This window comes from Rhinoderma darwinii, chromosome 3 (genome assembly GCF_050947455.1).
Source record: "Rhinoderma darwinii isolate aRhiDar2 chromosome 3, aRhiDar2.hap1, whole genome shotgun sequence".
NCBI lineage: Eukaryota > Metazoa > Chordata > Amphibia > Anura > Rhinodermatidae > Rhinoderma > Rhinoderma darwinii.
In genome coordinates this window covers 120,012,723-120,035,164 of record NC_134689.1, presented here as the reverse complement: position 1 = coordinate 120,035,164, position 22,442 = coordinate 120,012,723, and the positions used below count along the sequence as shown (strand labels likewise).

The 22,442-nt window shown below is 39.5% G+C and overlaps 1 protein-coding gene across 3 annotated transcripts in view; it reads left to right on the top strand.

Annotated features, from left to right (window-relative positions):
• Positions 1 to 22,442, top strand: part of UNC5A (unc-5 netrin receptor A) — a 331,913-nt gene that overhangs the window by 257,564 nt on the left and 51,907 nt on the right. For 2 of the 3 annotated variants that reach the window (XM_075856631.1, XM_075856629.1), the window contains 4 exons: positions 10,803 to 10,906; positions 12,681 to 12,861; positions 16,622 to 16,789; positions 17,627 to 17,791. In XM_075856631.1, the coding sequence (XP_075712746.1) occupies positions 10,803 to 10,906; positions 12,681 to 12,861; positions 16,622 to 16,789; positions 17,627 to 17,791 (618 nt within the window). The remainder of the gene's footprint in view (positions 1 to 10,802; positions 10,907 to 12,680; positions 12,862 to 16,621; positions 16,790 to 17,626; positions 17,792 to 22,442) is intronic. The other variant, XM_075856630.1, reaches the window with a different exon arrangement.

Genomic DNA, 22,442 nt, shown 5'->3' with positions numbered 1-22,442 from the left:
ATGCCTTTACAACAGTTTAAAATGTTGGGAAATGTGGTTCTATCAGAATGACTGCATTCACGTAGATGAGTATTCATCTGATCTGTCATAATTCACTACCTCGTTATTCTCCTTGCCTGTATTATAATAGTTGACTGCAGGTGGTATATTATTACCTCTTCCAATAACCCATTTATTTGCTTCCAATGGGGATGCAAAATACCCATTTGATGTCATATATGTGTTTATCTGCTAACAGTGCTTTATTGGTCCCCAAGGGGGAAAATCACAGAAAATATGACACACAACATATTGAGGCTTATTGTTTATATCTAAGTTTTCTAAGGAAAGGTCTAAAAATGTATGCCTAGATAATTCTTCAGATATGTACATCTTCAGATATGCGGCATATCTGAAGGTCACTCTTCACACAATACTATAATACCTATAGTACTTCCATCCACTATACATTATTCATATTGTGACTATTTTGAGAATTGCTTTATGTTGTGTTTGCTGTGTTTTATTATGCCTTGAGCGCAACTAGATATTTGTCTCATTTTATTATGTCTCAGTCCCAGCACAGTTTTATTTTATTTAATGCTCTTTTTATTTGTCTTTACTTACAGGTTACTTGCCACTTGATACTGTATGGTCTTATTATTTTTGTTTATTGTGCTGTTCCTTTCATATTAAACCCTTATTGCTACGTAACATTGTGAAAAAAAAATATTATAGCATAAAAAGAAAAAAGGTTATGTATGTAACTTGGCAGGTTGATAGTCATTTTGGAAAATTTGAGAATGCTTGCTTTAGTACTTTAAAAATTGAATAATATCAGAGAAAAGGCTGGTTCTGACATACTGTAATCCAGGCTTTGTGGGTTTGGATAACAATAAATGCCCAAATGAAACTTATGCAAAATTGTGATTTAGATGTAAGCTATATTTAATGATATCCGCAGTCTACTATGAACGATGTTGTGAAATGTGGTTTGTGATAGTGAATGCATAATATCCTTTCTAACAGACAAGAATATATTAGATTTGCGTAGCAAACATTATATGTGTTAGGGACCTATGATGCGGTTTGTTCAGGTAATTAGACCCACGGTCGGGCCAAGATATGAATACGCTCTGAATCTGACCTTAGGCTGGGTTCAGGTAGGGTTTTATGTATTTTACTGTGCATGTATATATTCCTGCATTCTCTAACGTTTTGTATTGTGTTTTTACATGCGTTCTGGGTGGCATTTTTTATAGTGTCTTTTTGTACAAACATTTTCCAGGCATTTTTGAAGTCAAAGAAAAATGCCAAAGCCCCCAAAAAATGTAATTAAACAGCAAAAATGTATTCTCATCATTTCTTGAAGTCTTCCTAGCAAACATTTTACTGCAGTGTTTTAGTCAAAACTGTCCAGCCCTGGTTTTACAAAATCTTGCTCTAACAATTGTACACCTAGTATCCAGAGGTTATTGACAATATCTAGCATTCTATAGTAAATGTTCTAATCACTGCCTACATAGCCTGGTATATTTACCACATTGAGATCATGTTTATAGGGTGGCCACAATGTAGTCACAAACCACATGTGATCCGTCGGCTTCTTTCATGCCAAACAAGTGTCCACGATTCAGTGAGACTGTCCTGGATTCCTGGAACTGTCCTGGAATACGTCTGTAATCCTTTCTGCCCAATTTGCTCATCTCTGACTTGCGAACAATTTATACGGGTACTGTTCTTGTGGCACATGGTTATGGACAGTATTGTAACAGTAGCTGCTCTGTGGGCAATTTCATATGACTGAAAATATTTTATGGCAAATGTGATAATATTTCATGTACTTACGTGATAATACGAGGAGGACACAACTGTATGTCCAATTTGGTATTGATGTTATTAATTTGCTGGCACTGCTTATTTGACCAACACTACTTCATGAGGACATTAGTAGGGAATATCTGTCAGGTGTCTCCGGTAAATAGGGACTATGTGGCCCTAGTGTGGGGACAGTCTGATGTGACCACTAATATGTGGAACAATTCATTCAGGGTTGTTATTCACCTCACTAGAACTGGGCACCCAGACTGAGAACACAGGATTGTCCTGAGGTTAAACATGGTGTAAATTTCTGTAACACAAAAATCTGCTGCAGAAATTCACTATGGGTGGAAACAAAATCCGGAACATATACATGGTTTTGGAATTTCATCATACACTTCAATTCTGTGTGAAATTATGCACTGAAATACATAACAGAAATAAGCAGCAAATTTGCCACAAAATCTGCAAAAGTAATTCCGCTGCAAAAATATTGTTGCGTATTTTGTGCCATTGGATGACTGCATCTTTATGAATGGGGTTAGGGTGGGGCAAATCTCTGCTTCTTTGATTCTGTGCTTCCATTAGTAGGGTGTAGTCACACCCGGTAAGTTTTTTTGCAGAAGTGTCTGTTCCATTTATCCAAATGGATTTGTTTCTGCAGCTTGCACACGGATTTAGATGAATGGCAACAAAATATACCACGTGTTCCCATGTAGCTTAAACGCAGAGGAATTTCCGCAACGGAATTGTGTGCGGAGATTCCGCAGCATTTACAGTAGCAGCAAATTGGATGAGATTTAGTAAATCTCAACCCCACTCTGCAGAAAAAAACCGCAGCGTAAACGTTAATAAATTGACCTGCGGTGCAGACTTTAATTCCCCAGCATGTCAATTTATGCTGCGTTTTTGTTGATTTTCTGTTTTGAGTTTTCCCCATTGAATTCAATGGGGATGCAAAATCTACAACAGAAAGCCAAGTGTTGCGACTTTTGCAGCGTAATTGCAAAATCATACTTATCCCAGAACTTTCTCCTTCTTCCCATGTGACTGGCTGCAGCGTCACATGGCCTGCAATGTCATCGTAAGAGGTTGGAGCGGACGTCAAAGGAGGGAGGGGGTAAGTATTAGTGCTTTTTTTACGTAGCCAAAATTCAGTCCGAAAAACCGAAACACAATGTGGTGCGATTTTTAGGACGGAAGGTGCTTCGGGTTCTAGTTTGGATATGCTGCGTGATTTTTACACAGCGTATCTGACCCGTGGGAACCCGGCCTTAGGTTTCTTGAATGGCATCTAACCAGCCACCTCTGCCATATTTGCTCACTCTGCATTACTGTGCAGGAATATATTCATTTCTACATGCATGGAATATGGTACCAATAAACATACAGAAGACAGGGTTTTATTGGGAGGGGACAGCGTGTGAATCTTGAAGTAGGCTATTAAATTGTTATTTGTCGTATGAACTGGCACGGCATGCACTTGTGTAGAAATGAACAACCAGGATGATGTCTATTATATAATGACAAATTTAGAGTTGTACTTCATATTCTTAACTTCTATTCATAACTTTTAGTTCTTGAAATAAAACAAAGTTTGCTCCATTATTATTCTGTCTGTGCCCCTATTATGTGGTGTCCTCATTGTTCTTGCTTGGAAACTACAATACAGGAGCATTGCAAATGAATAAACAAATTAATAATTATGTCTGGAAACAAGAATACTGTGCACAATACCCAACATTAACATTCACATAAAAAAAACACCTAGCAAAGGTAAATTCATTATAAAGAATTACATTATTATTTCTAAACTGAAGCATGGCTTCCTAACCTGATTCCCAGTCTTAATACGTGTTGTGGTCTAGCAAAGGCTAAGAACTTCTACTAATTACTATCAATTATTCTTCCACGCTTCCGCATGAGTGCGCTTTATAATACAGAATTTACATGTTTATATAAGACAACGTTAATCAATTATGGCCTTGTGGTACCCTTAGGGCTCAAACACATGGCACACTTGTGTATAATATAAGAGCACATGCATATATAGTATATGGATGCACAATGTCATTTTTATTTCCCCACTTTATTAAAGGGCAACTAAATGTTCAACAAACTTTTGACATGTCATAGTGACATGTCAGAAGTTTTGATCTGTGGGGGTCCGAGCACTGAGACCCCCACCAATCTCTAAAGCAAAGCAGCAGAAGCGCTCGTGTGAGCGCTGAGCCGCTTCATTTCTGTTTGGCTTTTCTCGGAATGCCGATGTAGCGGTGTACGAGCTCAAAAGAAAGTCCATGGTCCCATACATCGTCGGTCAGTGTAAAAGGCCCTTTACTCTCTTTCTCTGCTTTCCTCTTCAGGCCTTCTTCACACACAGAATTATTCTGGTAAAGAAACTGCATTAAAAAACGCTTCTAAAAAATGCTAGCGTTATTCAAATGTAACATATTTTTTTATGGTGTTTTTAGTGGCCTTTTTGGTGGCATTTTTCAATTAGTGTAATTTTATACATGCTATTTTCTGACACTTTTGAAGTGCTAAGCCTATGGGAAAAAATATGGCTGAAAAACGCCATTCCCAGTGCATTTTGTGTTTGGAACAAAACGCCACTGGCCACAAAATTGCCTTAAAAATGCCACAAACCAAAACGCAGTTGTATGTAGTATATTTTATATTTTACTATAGACTTTAATGTAACATCCACACTAAAAAAATGTAAAAAAAAATCTGCTAATTTAATCTGCCGGTGTCTTAAAACAACACTACGTTCGTCCTGATGTTGTTTTCCAACATTTTTTCTTAGAATAATTTTGGAAATTTTTGATAAATGAGTGGTTCGATGCGCAGCGGATTCATAAATATGGCACTCGGCACAAACATCATATTTGTCAAGAAAACTGGTGGACATATTCTCAGGTCATTGGATTTACTTTAGAGAAGGTGGACATGTTCAGAAACATTTTACCATATGCTTCCAATGTGTTTTTAATGTATTTTTTTGTTTGTAGGTTTGTCTGCTTGTGTTTTTTGCTGGCTTGAGCTAAATAAAGAGGGTTGTATTAGCTGAGTTGAATGATTGACTACAGTTGTTGGGATATGTCATGCAGTATTGTACATCAAGAGAAAGTACCACTGCAGTCCCACATGTAAATATTCACCCAATAATTGAGTAATGCCATGTAAACAGCAGAAGAAAACTTAATTTGTCAAGTTAGGCTAAGTTCACACTACCGCTAATATACGTTTACCTCTCTTCCGTCACAGTAAGAGAGGATCGAAAGACTAAACGGAAAGCAACGGTTCCATTACAATTACAATTGATTTCAATGGCAATTATTTTGTTGCAGTTGCTTTCCATTTGTCTCCGTTCGCTAGGTTTTCCATTTTTTAGTACGGAAGCAAAAGTGCAATCTGCAGAACTTTTGTTTCCGTGAAAAAAAATGGAAACTGAAATCTGTGGCAAGTACGCTGTGTTTTCTGCAACGTCTGAATTACTTGTCAAATATGCAAATGTTGGTGCAGATTCGTTGCGTAATTGCCCCAAATCCGCACCAACATTTGCAACTGAAAAATTCCGCCACGTCTGAATGTGCCCTTGTACTGTATTTTTACAGGTAAGTGAATATGTCTTGGTCATGATTTGTATTTTCAAATTGATTTGAGATTCTCATAGTTCACATACTACTGCATCAGTAGAGTTTTGCCGCATTATTTCACTCATCTCTTTTCTGGATACCTATAATAAAAAATGAACATTAATCAGAAGTTTTGTACAAATCTATAACTGGGTCCTCCACCTATCATCTTGAAAATTACTCATGTGGGTACTCATATGGGGTCTCAAAGCGCCCCCTTAGGCAGGGGGATGGTAATCTTAGCAATTGTGCAGAACCCGTTTTCTAGGGGGCTGCCGAGGATTGGATCCACAAGAGCAACCTAAATATAAAGCATCTAAACCTTTATTGCACTGAACCCCCAGGGACTTCCATTATCTCCCTCACTGTCCTAGATAAATTGCAATATTGGGGGCTACTTTGATTTTTGCCAAGGGCCCCATTTTTAAAAAAATCTTCCAAGTCTTCAAGCACTGTCAGACTCCAGTGCCTGGGTGCAGCTGCAACCTCTGCACCCTCTATATCTACACCCCTGCCAATCCTTTACTAACCAGAGGCAAAAGTTGTATTAAGTGTAGCGCACAGGTCGGCAGCGCTGACATTGGAAAAAGTACCATTTATGTCAGCTGCCTTTATAGCAGATTACAAGTGGGTCTTAGCAGAAAGACCATCTATAATGAGATTTACCCTGGGAAACCCACAACCTGTAAATGGTTTGTAAAAACAGGGCAACCCCTTCCTTTGTTTAAAACGGGGGTAAAACAAGACATTCAGATATTACAAAGGTTTGTTAACATATATAGAACATTTGGTTTCTATGGATACCCTATGCTTTTTTGACGCTTTTAAAAATAGTATCTATCTCTACATGTAAAAGATACCATCTTCTGTGGAGCGCTTCCTTAGAAGTTACTTGTCAGAGAACAGAATCATACTAATAAACCTACACTTTACCAGTAGGAAACCAACAGATTTGTGTTCGAGGCCATCTCTGTGCACTGTGCTCTTCATTTTACACTTTCTTTACCAGTATGGTGTGAGAGGGTAAATGTAGAAATACAATTTTTTTTTTGTACTGGGTTAAACTGGTTGTGGTGCATCAATGTGATCTGAACATTAAGTGGCAGGATCTGGTCCCTTTTGGAAAGCATTTAGCTCGTTGAATTGATTTTGAGGTAGATGAGCTAAAACATTGGCTGGAGAATGGTTCTAATATTATTCTGGAAGGAAAGGTGGGCTTCAAATTATACAAGTCATCCGCCTGAATATGTGTACCTATTTTTGAATTATGAAGTTGTACAATACATACAATTTCTGGCCAAAAAATTTAATACAACTGATCATCGCACTCCATGAGCTTGTTGGACATCCCATTTAAAAACCATGTATGTTAATATGGAGTTGGGCCCCTTTTCTTACTCTTCTTGGAAGACTTTCTACAAGATTTTGATTGTCTGTGGAAATTTGAACCCATTCAGCCATAAAAACATTTGTGAGGTCAGACACTGAGATTGGATGACAAGGTCTGGCTTACATTCGTCATCCCAATTCATCACAAAGGTGTTCGATGGGATTGAGTTTAGGGCTCTGTGCAGGCCACTCGAGATCTTCCGCACCAAACTCAATACACCATGTCTTTATGGACCTCGCTTTGTTCACAGGGGCACAATCCTGCGGGAGCAAGAAAGAGGTTGCCTCAAACTGTTGCCACACATTTGAAAGGATTGTCCAACATGCCTTTGCATGCTGTAGCATTAGGGCATGTTCACACGATGCTCAAAAAATATGATGTGTAAACGTGTCATATACGTTAGCATTTTTCTAAAGCACTTTTTTAAATACTTTTTACGCCTTTTTGGCGTGTTTTCATGACACATTTTGTGTGCGCTTTCTGCTCTTTTTCAGTGCGTAATTAAGACTCCCGTTGCCAATAGGAACACTTGGCGCAGTTTTAGCGCATTTCATGCACCAAATAATTGACCTTACGCTTTTCTTTACGCGATGCATTTTTAAAATATGCTTGCATAAAAAACATACTGTATGTACTAACAGCCTCCTTTCCCATTGATTGGAATTGGAAGCTTAATTATGCGGTTTTTTTAAGCATATTTCAGTGCGTAAAACACACCAAAGTATGCGTCAAATACACACGTGTGAACAGGGCCTTAACGTTACTATTTATTGGAAATAATGGGCCAGATCCAAACCCACAAATACAGCTCCAAACTATTATTCCTTCCTCCACCAAATTTTAAAGTAGGCACTGCATTCTGGTGGGTAGCGTTCTCCTGGCTTCCATTAAACCAAGATTTCATCCATCAGACTGACAAATTCTGAAATGTCATTCATCACCACAGAGAACATGTTTTACACCACTCTAGTCGACAATTGGAATTGTACAAGGTGATTTTAGGTTTATTTCCAGTACTAAGGGAAACCCATTTCATGAAGTAGCCGATGCACCGTTCTTGTGCTGATATCACTTCTAGAGGCAGTTTGGAACACTGTAGTGAATGATGCAACAGAGAATAAATGATTTCTACGTGCCACGTGCTTCAAGATTCAGTGGACCAGCTCTGTGAGTTCGCATTGTCTAAGGCTGGGTTCACACGTGGCGGAATTTCACTTGAATTCCGCTGCGGACACTCCGCAGCGTTAATCCGCAGCGGAGCCGTTTCTCCATTGACTTCCACTTAAATTTAGAAGTGTTCGTTTAGACGATGCGTAAAATTCCGCTGCGGAGCATAGGCTGCGGAGCGGAATTTGGTGTCCGCAGCATGCTCTGTCTGTTGCGGAGCAGTGGCGGACTGGTTGCGGACTCATGGCGGAATTTCTCCATTGACTTCAATGGAGATTCTAAATTCCGCAATGAAGTCCGCAGCTGTCATGCACATGTTATGTGTGCTGCGGATGCGTCTTGCTTTTTTAACATGACATTTCTTCATTCTGGCTGGACCTATGTATTTCTAGGTCTACAGCCAGACTGAGGAAGTCAATGGGGCTCCCGTAATGACGGGAGCGTTGCTAGGAGACGTCTGTAAATAGTCACTGTCCAGGGTGCTGAAAGAGTTAAGCGATCGGCAGTAACTGTTTCTGCACCCTGGACAGTGACTACCGATCCCAATATACAGCAACCTGTAAAAAAATAGAAGTTCATACTTACCGAGAACTCCCTGCTTCTGTCTCCAGTCCGGCTTCCCAGGATGACGTTTCAGTCTAAGTGACGACTGCAGCCAATCACAGGCTGCAGCGGTCACATGGACTGCCGCGTCATCCAGGGAGGTAGGGCTGGATGCCGAAAGAGGGACGCGTCACCAAGACAACGGCCGGTAAGTATGAAATTCGTTTACTTTCACTAGGGAAAGTGCTGTCCCTTCTCTCTATCCTGCACTGATAGAGAGAAGGGAAGCACTTTTCCCGCAGTCCGCAGCAGCTAGTCCGCATCAATTTACTGCACATTTTGGGCAGATCCGCAGCCGTAATCCGCAACCCGGATTAGGTGCGGCATTGATGTGGACAGTTGCGGAGGAATTCCGCCACGTGGGGGCATGCCCTAACACTTTGCGGCTGAGCTGTTGTTACTCCTAGACACTTCCAATTCACTATAACACTTACAGTTGACTGGGCAGATCAAGCAGATCAGAAAATTTCACAAACTGACTTACAGTATAACAAAAGTGGCATCCTATAACAGTGCCACGTTTACTGTCACTGAGTTTTCAGTACACTACCACCAATGTTTGTCTTTAGAGAGTACAAGCTGTACAATTTGTATGCAGCATGTTTAGGTTCTGAAGCCTAAATAGGTGAGAATATATATATATATATATATATATATATATATATATATATATATCATTGCATGCTATCAGCATTTCTGACCCTACTTCCTTCTGGGTCGGCTAATATTTAACAAAAACAATGCAAAACTGATGGTTCTCCCTTGCCCCCTGCCTCTATTGCCCTCCTGCCCTTATGTATCCCTCTATTATCTTGTTTTTGTGTTCGGCAATTGGGGAAAAATCTGATGGAAGGAATGACCCTACAACAAATAGTCCTCAGTAAAGCCATCAAAGTCTACTGAGAATACATGGATAGCTGTAGTTGTATACATTCTTCATTCTAAAGCATTATTTGCTGACTTCAATGAAATTTTGATGGTGGTGTCAGCCATTCTGGCGGTTAGACAAATGAATAGTTAGTAGGCTTTATTCTAATATGTATAGCTGTCAAATATTCATTGTAATAAACTTGTTGCATGGTAAATGCTGACTGAGCTAAAAACTGCTTGTGCAGACAATGCAAGTCTTAAGGATTTAATAGATGCAGGAAAAAATTATTTCGGCATAGAAAAAATCATTTTGTGTATACTAATCACTAAGAGAAAAATACTTGATCGTAAATAAGAGAATCTAACCTTTTCAGATTATCTCTTACTAGGCCGCAAATTGATTCAAATGAATTGATCGAGTTTTATGGCTTAAAAGACTTTTATGTTCTGTCTCTGCTTTAAAAAATGTCAGATCACAGTGTTACATGACTTTTGCCAATGCTAATGTATGCCTCCAGATATTCTTGATTATGTGCTTAGCCTTGCCATCAACACATTTATCCCAGAGTGCATCAGTTTTGATTTCGTACTGCATTTCCATGTCACTGCCACTATGTTACCTCACTCAAGTGCCCGGCGGACTGTAAGCTCCTCAAGGCATTTGTCTATTTAGTAGTATATAAATACGGAGTTTTAAATCATAGATATCGGGTGTGTGATGTTGCGGGCCTGTGCGGCTGACAATCCTTGTGCTTTACGAACAGTAAATACAAGCAAGCATTTCGTTTGCCGAGAACATAGTTGTCAGGTTCCTTTTAGGGTACTAAAAGCAAACAGGAGAAGACAGGTGAGCAATGAGGTGGCCTGTGTTATTACTGAGATGGTGCGTTTTGCCACAGGGTGCCAGTATAGCAGTACTATGGGGGGCTATACATCCTCCACCTCAATTTCTGTCACAACCAATCCAGCTATGTGTGCTGTGAGCAGGGATTCAGCAGGGAGAAACAAAAATGTAGATGAACAGGCTAAATGAATGTGGAATTTAGTTTATTTTAGACCTGCGTACCCCAAGGGGAGGGGAAGGCACTATGTATACATCCTTCTCTGTCACTCTCTATCACTGTCAGGCCGTAATGTGTGGTTATACATAGCTGGCAGGAGCTGCAGCGGAAAGCCAATACATGCTGGCTGGTTTTCTTGTTTTCCACAAGCGTTTCAATGTCACTGTGCGTCTGACTTACCTGATATGAAGCGCGGGCATTTCTAATTATTCATATTTTAGATCTGATTTATCCCTTTATAATATCATGTCTTTTGTTTTTAACATTAAGACCTCAGAAAGAATTTTGAAAAGGAGCCAGTGTCAAGGGAAGTGTCTCTGGATCAGGAGGTGACTTTGTTATGTCAGCCACCTGAGGGGATTCCTCCTGCGGAGGTGAGTGCTACAAATGTGTCACCAAACATTACTCACCTGAGTGCATTTCTTTCACATATCCGCATGTCAAGGTGAGAATGTAAGAATTAATTCTAGCTCGTTCTGTCGGCATGTGACTTTATCTGGTTTTATAAGCAACAAAATAGAATAGATCGGGCTTAGAATTTTGTATACATTCGGTTATGTGCTGTGATAGATCAGATAGTCACAAAAAAATAAAAAATACAAATTAAAAGGATGTTGGTATTTAGGGGCATCCTGCCCAGAGACGGAGAGTCCAGCAATAACGCTAGAGGTCTTTTAAATCATCTGACCTGCCTAAGAGGAACGTTGCTGCTCTACTTTTGTCAGGTGGGCTGCAAAGCCATTGGTTATAATATCCAAAGAGATGAGAACTATGAATACCACAAATGGATCCATTGAGCAGACTTTTTTTTTTTATAACTGATTGCCTATCTTATATATGTGAACGAGCCCTTACAGGATTAAGTCAAATGCTATCTAACAGATATAAAATGCTTTTAACCTCTAATGGAAGGTCTAGTGTACAGAATGCAAAGTAGATTTCGACCACGTTCAGCACTGAAAAGCTTTTTCTTCCACAAGATTATTGTAATATCCAAGCAGAGAGCTTATTCCCATTTTCTGCATGTTACAATATATGGCATCCAATATGTAATATTATTGTAACACTAGAGAATACATATCACCCCAATGCTCTTCTCATGCATGTGGAAAATTACCTACCCCCTTAAACAAAATAATTGGTTGCATCACCTTCAGCAGCAATAAATTCTACCAAAAATTTGACATTTGATATCTATCACATCACTACTGAATAATTAAAAAAACAATTCTCTTCATTATAGTAAGGGTTCTAGTTCAGGCAAATTTTTTGGTATACAGTTTAATTCAGATTTAGCATCTTTATGGGGTTTAAGTCAGGACTTTGGACAGGCCAATCCAAAAGGTGATCCATATATATCATCCTGAACAGACATTGTAGGGTTAATGTTTATCCAGTAATAGCAAGCTGTTTTTCGATCTAGAGGTAGCAAAGCATCCCAACACCATTACACTACCCCCACCATAGCACTCACATCTTACATTATACTAGGATAGTACTATAGTACTAGCCATGCCATATATAGCTTAGAGGAAAAAAATATTCCATGTCCATTGCCACTGATAACTGCACCTTCTGCCAGCAAAGTGAGTATATGGCCCCATACACACAGCCGTGCCCGTAATCACGGGCCGTGATGCGGGCACGGCCGGCCGCCGACAACTGCCCGCATTTTCGGCCCTTATGGGAGCACTGATTGTAAAAAGCAAAGGATAGGACAAGCAAGTGGTATATTTTGCGGTACACTTCTACGGCCCGGACACCTTCCCGTAAGTAAACTAGAAGGTGTCCTTTGAAAATAGAATTGAATGTGTCAGTAATTGAGGACCGTAAATGCGGTCCGCAATTACAGACGATTTTTTACGGTCGTGTGCATGGGTCCTAAGATCAGATTTAGTAGTCATTTTTCATCAACAAACGCTGTCATTGCAACATTATTGTGTAACTAAATTGCAGCATATATAGGTATCAATCTATAATTTTGATATTTTCTTCAGATCTTTATAATGTTGTTCTCTTATACATAAACACCAAGCTAAAGGATATTTAAGTAGATATAAGGCATGGCAATTTATCATTCACTGTTTCTCTTTTCTGACTTTTCTTTCTTTCATTTTCAACCAATACTTTATTTTTTTTCTGCTTAAGGTGGAATGGCTGAAGAATGAGGACATATTAGACCCTGATACAGATTCTAATATTTTCATTGGAACAGACCACAGTCTTGTTTTGAGACAGGCTCGCCTAGCAGACACTGGGAATTATACTTGTGTGGCCAAGAATATAGTTGCCAGGCGGCGGAGTAACTCAGCCGCTATCACTGTTTATGGTAAGTTAGGGGCTGATTGCAGGAACAGTGAGTGATTGTCATCAATAATGTGCTGAAGATTTCATCAATGTTGTATTTTTATTAAACGACTACCTGTATGGAAAGAGTTACTCAGAAATAAAGTTGCATCTATTCAATTCCACGAAATTAAATCCAAAACATAGGAAAAACAACTTGTCTTTTCTTTTTCTAGACATGTGCAATCCACTGAGTCCTTATAATACTCTAAGGCCTCATTCACACGACAGGGTCCGAGTGTCGGCCGAGAGAATCGGCCGTTTTTGGCCGATTTTCCCGGCCGGTTTGCATCCGGTTTGCATCCGTTCCGATTCCGTTCCGGGCCGTGTTGCCGTTTTTACCAGCCGATTTGGACCCAATTTGCATCCGTTTTTTTCCCTGACCGTTTTTTAATCGGATGAATTTTTTGCACTTTACTTATTTTTTTATTATTATGATCTGTCCCTCAAAGGTCAAAAAATACCTTTTTGGAACTTTTAATATTTTTTTTCTTTCTTTTACACCAGGCTTTTCCCCTGTAACTGGGGCTGCACAGCAGCCCCAGTTACAGAGGAAATCAGCCCTCTCACAGTGACGATTGTCACTAATAGGACTGTGCTGGGTCTAGTTAGACCGAGCAGCAGTCTGTCACTAACGGCACCCGGCGATCATGTGACCAGTCACATGATCACCGGGAGGAATAGAGTCAGCGCCGCTGCTGCTGTCTCTATTCCTATACACAGCGTTCATTGAACGCTGTGTAAAAAGACATCGGAGAAGACAGAAGCAGCGAAGGCTGCTTCTATCCTCTCCTCAGGGTCCCCGGCAGTCTCTGACAGCCGGAGACCCGACATTCAGCTGCCCGATCGCGCGGGCAGCAAGTTAAAACCCGAGCCGTAAAAAGTCTATGGCTCGGGTTTTAAGGACCCTGACCGCTGGCCGTAAAAACACAGCCAGCGGTCGGGAACCGTAACAAGCAGGGGAAATGAGCCAGCGCAGCACTCCCTTCCACCTGCTGTACACCCCTGCCCTGCCACACAGTATCTCCAGCGTAGCCATTCGTCCGAATGGCATCGACTCCTCCTCCTCACATGCACTCTGCGCTGTGAGGAGGAGGAGAGAGTGCACAAGCGGTTTTCCCGGCCCGTCAAAAAATAGGTTGTGTGAATAGCCCCATTAGGGGTCTATTATTCCTAATGCAACCGGGTGCCAGCCGATTTATGAACGGCCGGCACCCGGCCGGGAAACCCTGTCGTGTGAATCCCGCCTAAGTAGTATCATGTACACAGTTATGTGTTCTAAAAAGGTCAAGCAGTTTTAGCCGTAAACTGTACTAAAATGGTAATTCTACAATGGGCTTATGTTAGGCCCGGATTGTCAGGCACAAGGGACACTTGTATACGGGTGGCTCTGTGGGGAAAGGCACCTCCTTCTCATTGTCAGAACTTTATTTTAGAGGATGCTTTGGGCGTTGGTGCTGTAGTCTCCCTTCAATACTTATCTACAATTGATGTAGCTCTATATGTTCCATTTTCTATTACTATGCGGGTTGGAGTTCTATGCATATAACATAAAGCATGGCTATTGTTGTTGGTTTATTCATGGGAGGGACCTAAGAAGCAAAGCAGATTGTCTACGGGCTCCAGAGATGAATATCCGATTTCTTCTTTTGACTAAAATGTTATGATTTGTGGTTGACTGTAATACTCCTGCCCTATGTTATACATCTTCTTTGATTTATAATAAATATATATATATACATTTTATATATATATATATATATATATATATATATATATACAGTGAAGGAAATAAGTATTTGATCCCTTGCTGATTTTGTAAGTTTGCCCACTGTCAAAGACATGAACAGTCTAGAATTTTTGGGCTAGGTTAATTTTACCAGTGAGAGATAGATTACATTAAAAAAAAAACTGAAAATCACATTGTCAAAATTATATATATTTATTTGCATTGTGCACATAGAAATAAGTATTTGATCCCTTTGGCAAACAAGACTTAATACTTGGTGGCAAAACCCTTGTTGGCAAGCACAGCAGTCAGATGTTTTTTGTAGTTGATGATGAGGTTTGCACACATGTTAGATGGAATTTTGGCCCACTCCTCTTTGCAGATCATCTGTAAATCATTACGATTTCGAGGCTGTCGCTTGGCAACTCGGATCTTCAGCTCCCTCCATAAGTTTTCGATGGGATTAAGGTCTGGAGACTGGCTAGGCCACTCCATGACCTTAATGTGCTTCTTTTTGAGCCACTCCTTTGTTGCCTTGGCTGTATGTTTTGGGTCATTGTCGTGCTGGAAGACCCAGCCACGAGCCATTTTTAATGTCCTGGTTGAGGGAAGGAGGTTGTCACTCAGGATTTGACGGTACATGGCTCCATCCATTCTCCCATTGATGCAGTGAAGTAGTCCTGTGCCCTTAGCAGAGAAACACCCCCAAAACATAATGTTTCCACCTCCATGCTTGACAGTGGGGACGGTGTTCTTTGGGTCATAGGCAGCATTTCTCTTCCTCCAAACACGGCGAGTAGAGTTTTTGCCAAAGAGCTCAATTTTAGTCTCATCTGACCACAGCACCTTTTCCCAATCACTCTCAGAATCATCCAGATGTTCATTTGCAAACTTCAGACGGGCCTGTACATGTGCCTTCTTGAGCAGGGGGACCTTGCGGGCACTGCAGGATTTTAATCCATTACGGCGTAATGTGTTACCAATGGTTTTCTTGGTGACTGTGGTCCCAGCTGCCTTGAGATCATTAACAAGTTCCCCCCGTGTAGTTTTCGGCTGAGCTCTCACCTTCCTCAGGATCAAGGATACCCCACGAGGTGAGATTTTGCATGGAGCCCCAGATCAATGTCGATTGACAGTCATTTTGTATGTCTTCCATTTTCTTACTATTGCACCAACAGTTGTCTCCTTCTCACCCAGCGTCTTACTTATGGTTTTGTAGCCCATTCCAGCCTTGTGCAGGTCTATGATCTTGTCCCTGACATCCTAGAAAGCTCTTTGGTCTTGCCCATGTTGTAGAGGTTAGAGTCAGACTGATTAATTGAGTCTGTGGACAGGAGTCTTTTATACAGGTGACCATGTAAGACAGCTGTCTTTAATGCAGGCACCAAGTTGATTTGGAGCGTGTAACTGGTCTGGAGGAGGCTGAACTCTTAATGGTTGGTAGGGGATCAAATACTTATTTCTCTGTGCACAATGCAAATAAATATATATCATTTTGACAATGTGATTTTCTTTTTTTTTTTTTTTATATAATCTATCTCTCACTGGTAAAATTAACCTAGCCTAAAAATTCTAGACTGTTCATGACTTTGACAGTGGGCAAACTTACAAAATCAGCAAGGGATCAAATACTTATTTCCTTCACTGTATATATATATATATATATATATATATATATATATATATATATATATATATATATATATATATATTGCCCAGCTGTGTATATCTGTTGCCTGCCATAGACAAGCTATATCAGAAAATTGTATTCTGGGTATCATACATTAGTAGTGACCCACCAAGAAAGTATATAGTCATGTACATTGTACTATATATTATAGTATAGGAAATACAGAGTTGATTACTTCTGTACGTTTGGTATAATGTGACTGTGCACACTGATTCTTCAGTCAGTAGCCATGGCCTGTTGCACTTAGCTGACTGTTTTTTTTTAGGACTTTTGTATTGGAAACTTTTAATATATTTTTGGTAACAATATGAATTCTTCTCAAAGTTAATGGAGGGTGGTCATCATGGACTGACTGGTCTCCATGCAGCACAACCTGTGGTAGGGGCTGGCAGAAGAGAAGTCGAACTTGTACTAACCCCACGCCATTAAATGGTGGATCTTTTTGCGAGGGTCAGAATATCCAGAAGACAGCCTGCACAACCCTCTGCCCTGGTAAGTGGCATTATATGTAAGATGTCATATTCTTTTGTACTGTGCCTGTCTAACTGCTCGAGAGTATAACGCTCGAAGCAGGATAAGAGATAGAAATACCAAAGCATGCTAAGAGAGGATAGTGGAGATAGTAGAGCATGATAAAAAAAAAGGACCTGTATTAACGCCATATATTGTATTAAAACTAGAATGGAATAAAATATTTCTATGATTATTCCAGTTTTTGGGTTTGACTGGAACTAAGATGAATCACTCGTTTTCAGGTCGGGGCTCCCGGAAGCTGAGTTCTATGGTTCTGTTGTCAGAGTCCCCAGTGAGAGCTGCTTTACTTTCCTCTGTCCCTGAAGAACTAAGGGAACAAGAAAATGCAACAGTGACCAGTTTGTTCTCTTCGAGTCAGTTCTACAGGCACAGGCACAGTGAAATCATCACTTCACTGCCAGAATACCATAGATCTTAGATTCCCACACTCCCTTGAGTATGACTTGATGGGTGATTTGGAAATCAGACATATGTTCTTTAAAGCTAAAAATTTGGGGTTCGGCTAAAATTGTGCCTTAACAGTAAACAACTCAATAACTAAAAAGTTGCATGGAGCAGTAATGGAGAATACAAAGAGGAGGCTTATTAGCAGATGAGATAGATTTTCCCTGGAGACAGTCAAGCAGAGAGAAATAGCAGTATATGATGAAGGATGGGGATGGTTCCATTATACAGTGAGATCAGAATGAACATTTAGAAAAATATACAATGAATGCTTAATGGGAAGGCGATTTTAGGCATGCTAGACATGTATTTATTTGTTGCTTTTATCTTGCTGGTTGGATATATACACAGTGAGTGGAGGATGGGCAGAGTGGAGCTACTGGTCTTCTTGTACTTCTGATTGCACCCACTGGAGAAGCAGGGATTGTACCCAGCCAGCCCCAAGGAATGGTGGGCTACAGTGTCAAGGGCCTGACACAGAGACCCGAAACTGCACCAGTGAACTCTGCATGCACAGTAAGTGTTGCCACTTTGGCAGCCAGGACTAGCTCTATTTGAACAGACAATAATTCCCTTACATCTCGGTGAATGATAACAATTCCCATGAACTAATTTGTATACCCACTGTGTTTATAGCAACTGCACATCATTTATTTTCTTTATGCCACTCGTCAACCAAATTTACTATGAACTTGTCCATCTGGAGATTGCGTAGAATTGTTTTTTGTCCCTAATTCGGTCATTTCAATTATTTTATATTTTATCCTGACTTCAAAGGGAATTGAATCTTAAAACATTCCATACTTATTAAATTTGTTCTCTGTGGAATCAGTTCTCAAGAGACATAATTTCATCTGCGAAAAACAGGGTGATGTTTCATGTTAGTGGATCAAACTACGGTTTTGCTGTGAGCATTCCTTGTAACGTAGAGATTGCTATCTTCAGGCTGGTATTCCTTGGCGTATACGTTAGCTGGGTATACAGGCTCGGTGTAATTTTCTCTTTTATTGGTGCTATAGAAGATTTTGGAAATATCAATTACTTATATCAGATATTCTGTCAGAAAGGTGAAATAGCTATGTAGTGTTATAAACTATCTTAGAAGATGACCTGCTAATATTATTAGAGGCTGACCCAATAATCTAAACATCATAGATCTTGTGGGTGAACTAAATTGAAAAAAATTGCACTCGTCTTTGTGGAAAATAGACTTTCTGCGGAGGTTTCTTATTCCTAGGCAACCAGTGGCTTGCTTGAATGCTATCTATCTTTGTAGCTGTTCTTAAAATATTTGTTCAGTTTAATCAGTGATAATTCATGATCCATCGCAGCAGAAAACAAACCTGATTCAACCAAGATAAATCATGCGCTAATGTCTGCTGTAATGGAAGAGTTAAATGACTTTTTAGAGATTACAGTAATTAATTCCCCCCTTAAAATCTAATTCTGATTAAGTGTCCTCAGGGAGTGGAATGTTGATTTTTTTCCGTGTTGATACATTTTCTTTTCATGCCGCTATAATCACGCCTTTGAACATTGCAATGTCAATGTAGATATGTGCATTACCAAGGTACGAAAGATTCTCATCATCTGGAACGACTGCTACTGTGCCAGAGCCACAATTTGTAAAAAACAAAAACACAACCAATATGACTGTCTTGTAAGGACTCTATACCAGGAGTCCACAATGAAATGCAGACTAGCAATAGAGATGATACAGATGTTTCCATCCTTACCATATCTTGAATTTGGTTAGGGAGACTCCAATTTCTCATGAAACCAATTCAATACAATATCGCGACATGCTAGTAAAACCGTTGACTGTCAGCAATTCACATTACAACCACTGGGTGGCCGTACATAGACACATATAGCAAAAACATCTAGTGATAGAGTATTGCAAAATCATAGTTTTTTTTCAAAGTTGCTCATCTCACGCCACACATCTCAGAATATGTTGAGATAAGATAAAAAAGGACACATCTGTACATAGTTTATTTAAAACATATGGTTAGTTCAAATCATCAGCCTCGATGATCACTATCACTGGGGCTGACTATCAGGGGGGAAAAGAGAGCCCTTTACATGTGAAGCTGTGATTGCTACTGATTTTGTCAGTACAAGGGTTAAATCACAAGACACAGCCCATCTACCACACATAGCCCTGAGAGCCCTCCACATGGATGATCATGGGAGCACAGGCGCTGTACCCTAGCGAACACCGCACCGTACATGTAGAGCACTGAGATTTAAATGCACTCCACAGTGAAAGAAAGGGTTAAAATAATTATATTTGTCTGTGTCCTCCGACAATTCCAGTACTCAACCTGGCAGAAATACAAAACTAGCAGAACTAATGAGACACTCCGGCTATGTCCACACATCGTGTATTTGTTGCGGAATTGCGGTTTGCGATATAATGTTAGTAAAGTACAATGTTAGTGAATTATCTGTAAACAAACCTCAATAACTCACAGCGTAAAATACTGCTGCCGATTGTGAACATGCGGAAGATTTTGAACTTCTCAGCAGGCCCCATCTGTTGCATATTTTCATCGCAGATTTAATTTGTCGCTATGCAAGGGATCAAATCTGCAGCTAACGTCTCCACCAAAATCAACAACGAAATGGTGCAGATTTTTATGCTAGTTCCACAACATAATTTTTACACTAAGGCTATGTGCACACGACCTCTTTTCAGACGTAATGGAGGCATTTTACGCCTCGAATTACGCCTGAAAAAAGCCCCTAATACGCCTACAAACATCTGCCCATTGCTTTCAATGGGAATTACGATGTTCTGTTCCCACAAGCCTTTATTTTACGCTTCGCTGTCAAAAAGCGGAGCGTAAAAAGACGCTCCGTAAAAAGAAGTAGCATGTCACTTCTTGAGGCATTTTTTTTAGCTGATTTTCCATTGAACACTATGAAAAACGTCTTAAAAAACGTCTGAAAAGAATCCTCAAAAGAAGCTCCAAATTTCATTCTCAGCTTCAAAAACGCCCGAAAAACAGAGGCTGTTTTCTCTGAAATCAGCTCCGTATTTTTCAGACGTTTTTTGTTAAGCGTGTGAACATAGCCTTAAGCTGGAATCACACACACGTTTTTTTATGTAGTTTTTTAACCAAAACAGGAGTTTAGGCCCCATGCACACGACCGTATTTTCATCTATCCCAAAATACTGTCCGTAAATACGGATCCATAGGCACCCGTATTTCATCCGTATATACGGAGGGGTGGCCGTAAATATGGTTTGTATTATATCCGTATTCCATCTCTATATACGGATCCGTAAAAAAGAGGGAGGATGCAAATGTTGTCATCAGAATTTTGCATAGCAACGCTTCCGTAAATTCGGACGGTATACGGATGCACATCCGTAGCCGACCGTATTTACGGAAGCGCCCATAGGCTTCTATGGGAGAGTCCTTGCCGTAATTACTGACAAGAATAGGATTTGTTCTATAATATTTTCAGTACGGACACCCATCAGTAAAAATACTGAAAGGTGTCCATGGCCAATAGAAATGAATGGGTCCGTAATTACTGTCAGTATTTACTGTCCGTAATTACTGATGAAAAATACTGTCGTGTGCAAGGGGCCTTACAGTAATATAAACGTTTTTCTTTTATAATGTTCATTATTTTTGGATCCACTCTAGTGTTTGTCTAAAAAAAACTGCCACACAAACTGCATGTGTGATTCAAGCCTTAAGGCTTACACAGATGAGACCTGTATTTAACTGTCTGTATTACCGAGATTACGCGCGGACCCCCCGTATATCTATTGAATCGAACTTTGACCCCCATAGAATTCTATGTCAGGGTGTTATGGTCATAATATGAACAGTTAAATACAGGTTCAATCTGTGGAAGCTCTTAGTGGGAGAAATGGATCAAAAAAGTTCAAGATCTCTGCTTGCTGTCACTAATGAGAGCTGACCTTGTTTATTTCAAGAGGCTGAAAATCTGTACTGGTCATGTGATGATGACACAGGTGCATGTCTCGTTACAATTACAGTACATTAGAACTCTCCCTTGTTTCAAGCCGTGTACCTATGTGATTATCACATGACCAGAATTATAAGATATGTATTGTTTATAAATAGCGTAGTGATTATAATGGCTGTTATTAATGGTTTACATCTTTGGAAATGTATTTGTTACAACAATATTGGTCACACAAAAGGACAAAGATTTATATTCATGGGATTATTTTGATTTTCTGTGGAAATGCAGTTGGAGAGTAATGCAGACAGTAAGGCAGACGACAGTGTGTGTTCCTTATACTCAGTACAGTAGTGTCCTCTGCTGTGTGTGTACATTTGTATGGGGATAGAAATGGGCTGCACTGTGGGTTATTCTGCGCCGTCAGTAGTTACATCCAATGTCTATATTAAGTTAATGGTGATTTAATGAGAAGGGTTGACTAATGGGATCCAGGTAGGCAGTAATTAGACATGACTTTGCTTTGGCACGTGAGAGCTATGCAAAGAAACCAGACTGGCAGTACCCACAGGGTACAAGTGCGCTCTCAGGCAATGCAGTCACACTTATATTAGGCGCACGGGGAGGTGTTTATTTTTGCCTTGACAGATATTAACACATATAATACAGTACACATAAAGAACGCAGAATATTTGTTATTGTGAAAGAATTTGATAGATAGGAAAAGCTTCTGTTCTACTGCTTTTGTATGTAATCTGTATCTATGAGATGTATCCTTTACATACAGTATATATATATATATATATATATACATATATATATATATATATGTATATATATATACATATATATACATATATATATATATGTATATATATATATATATACATATATATGTATGTATGTATGTATATATATATATATATATATATATATATATATATGTATGTATATATATATATATATATATATATACATATATATATGTATAGATATAGATATATATATATAATTAAAATCCCAGGGAAAAAAGAACAACAATAAGGAATTAGTATCTGAGAAATTTAGCAACCGAGTCATAATGGTGTCATCACCATAATAAAGCTTCCTTTATAAACATTTACCTGATCAGAGATCGTTCACGTACATGAGAATAGACACACATTCATTTGATCAGCGTGTTTCTATTTTAGTTATAAGCTACATCTATCCAAAAGCA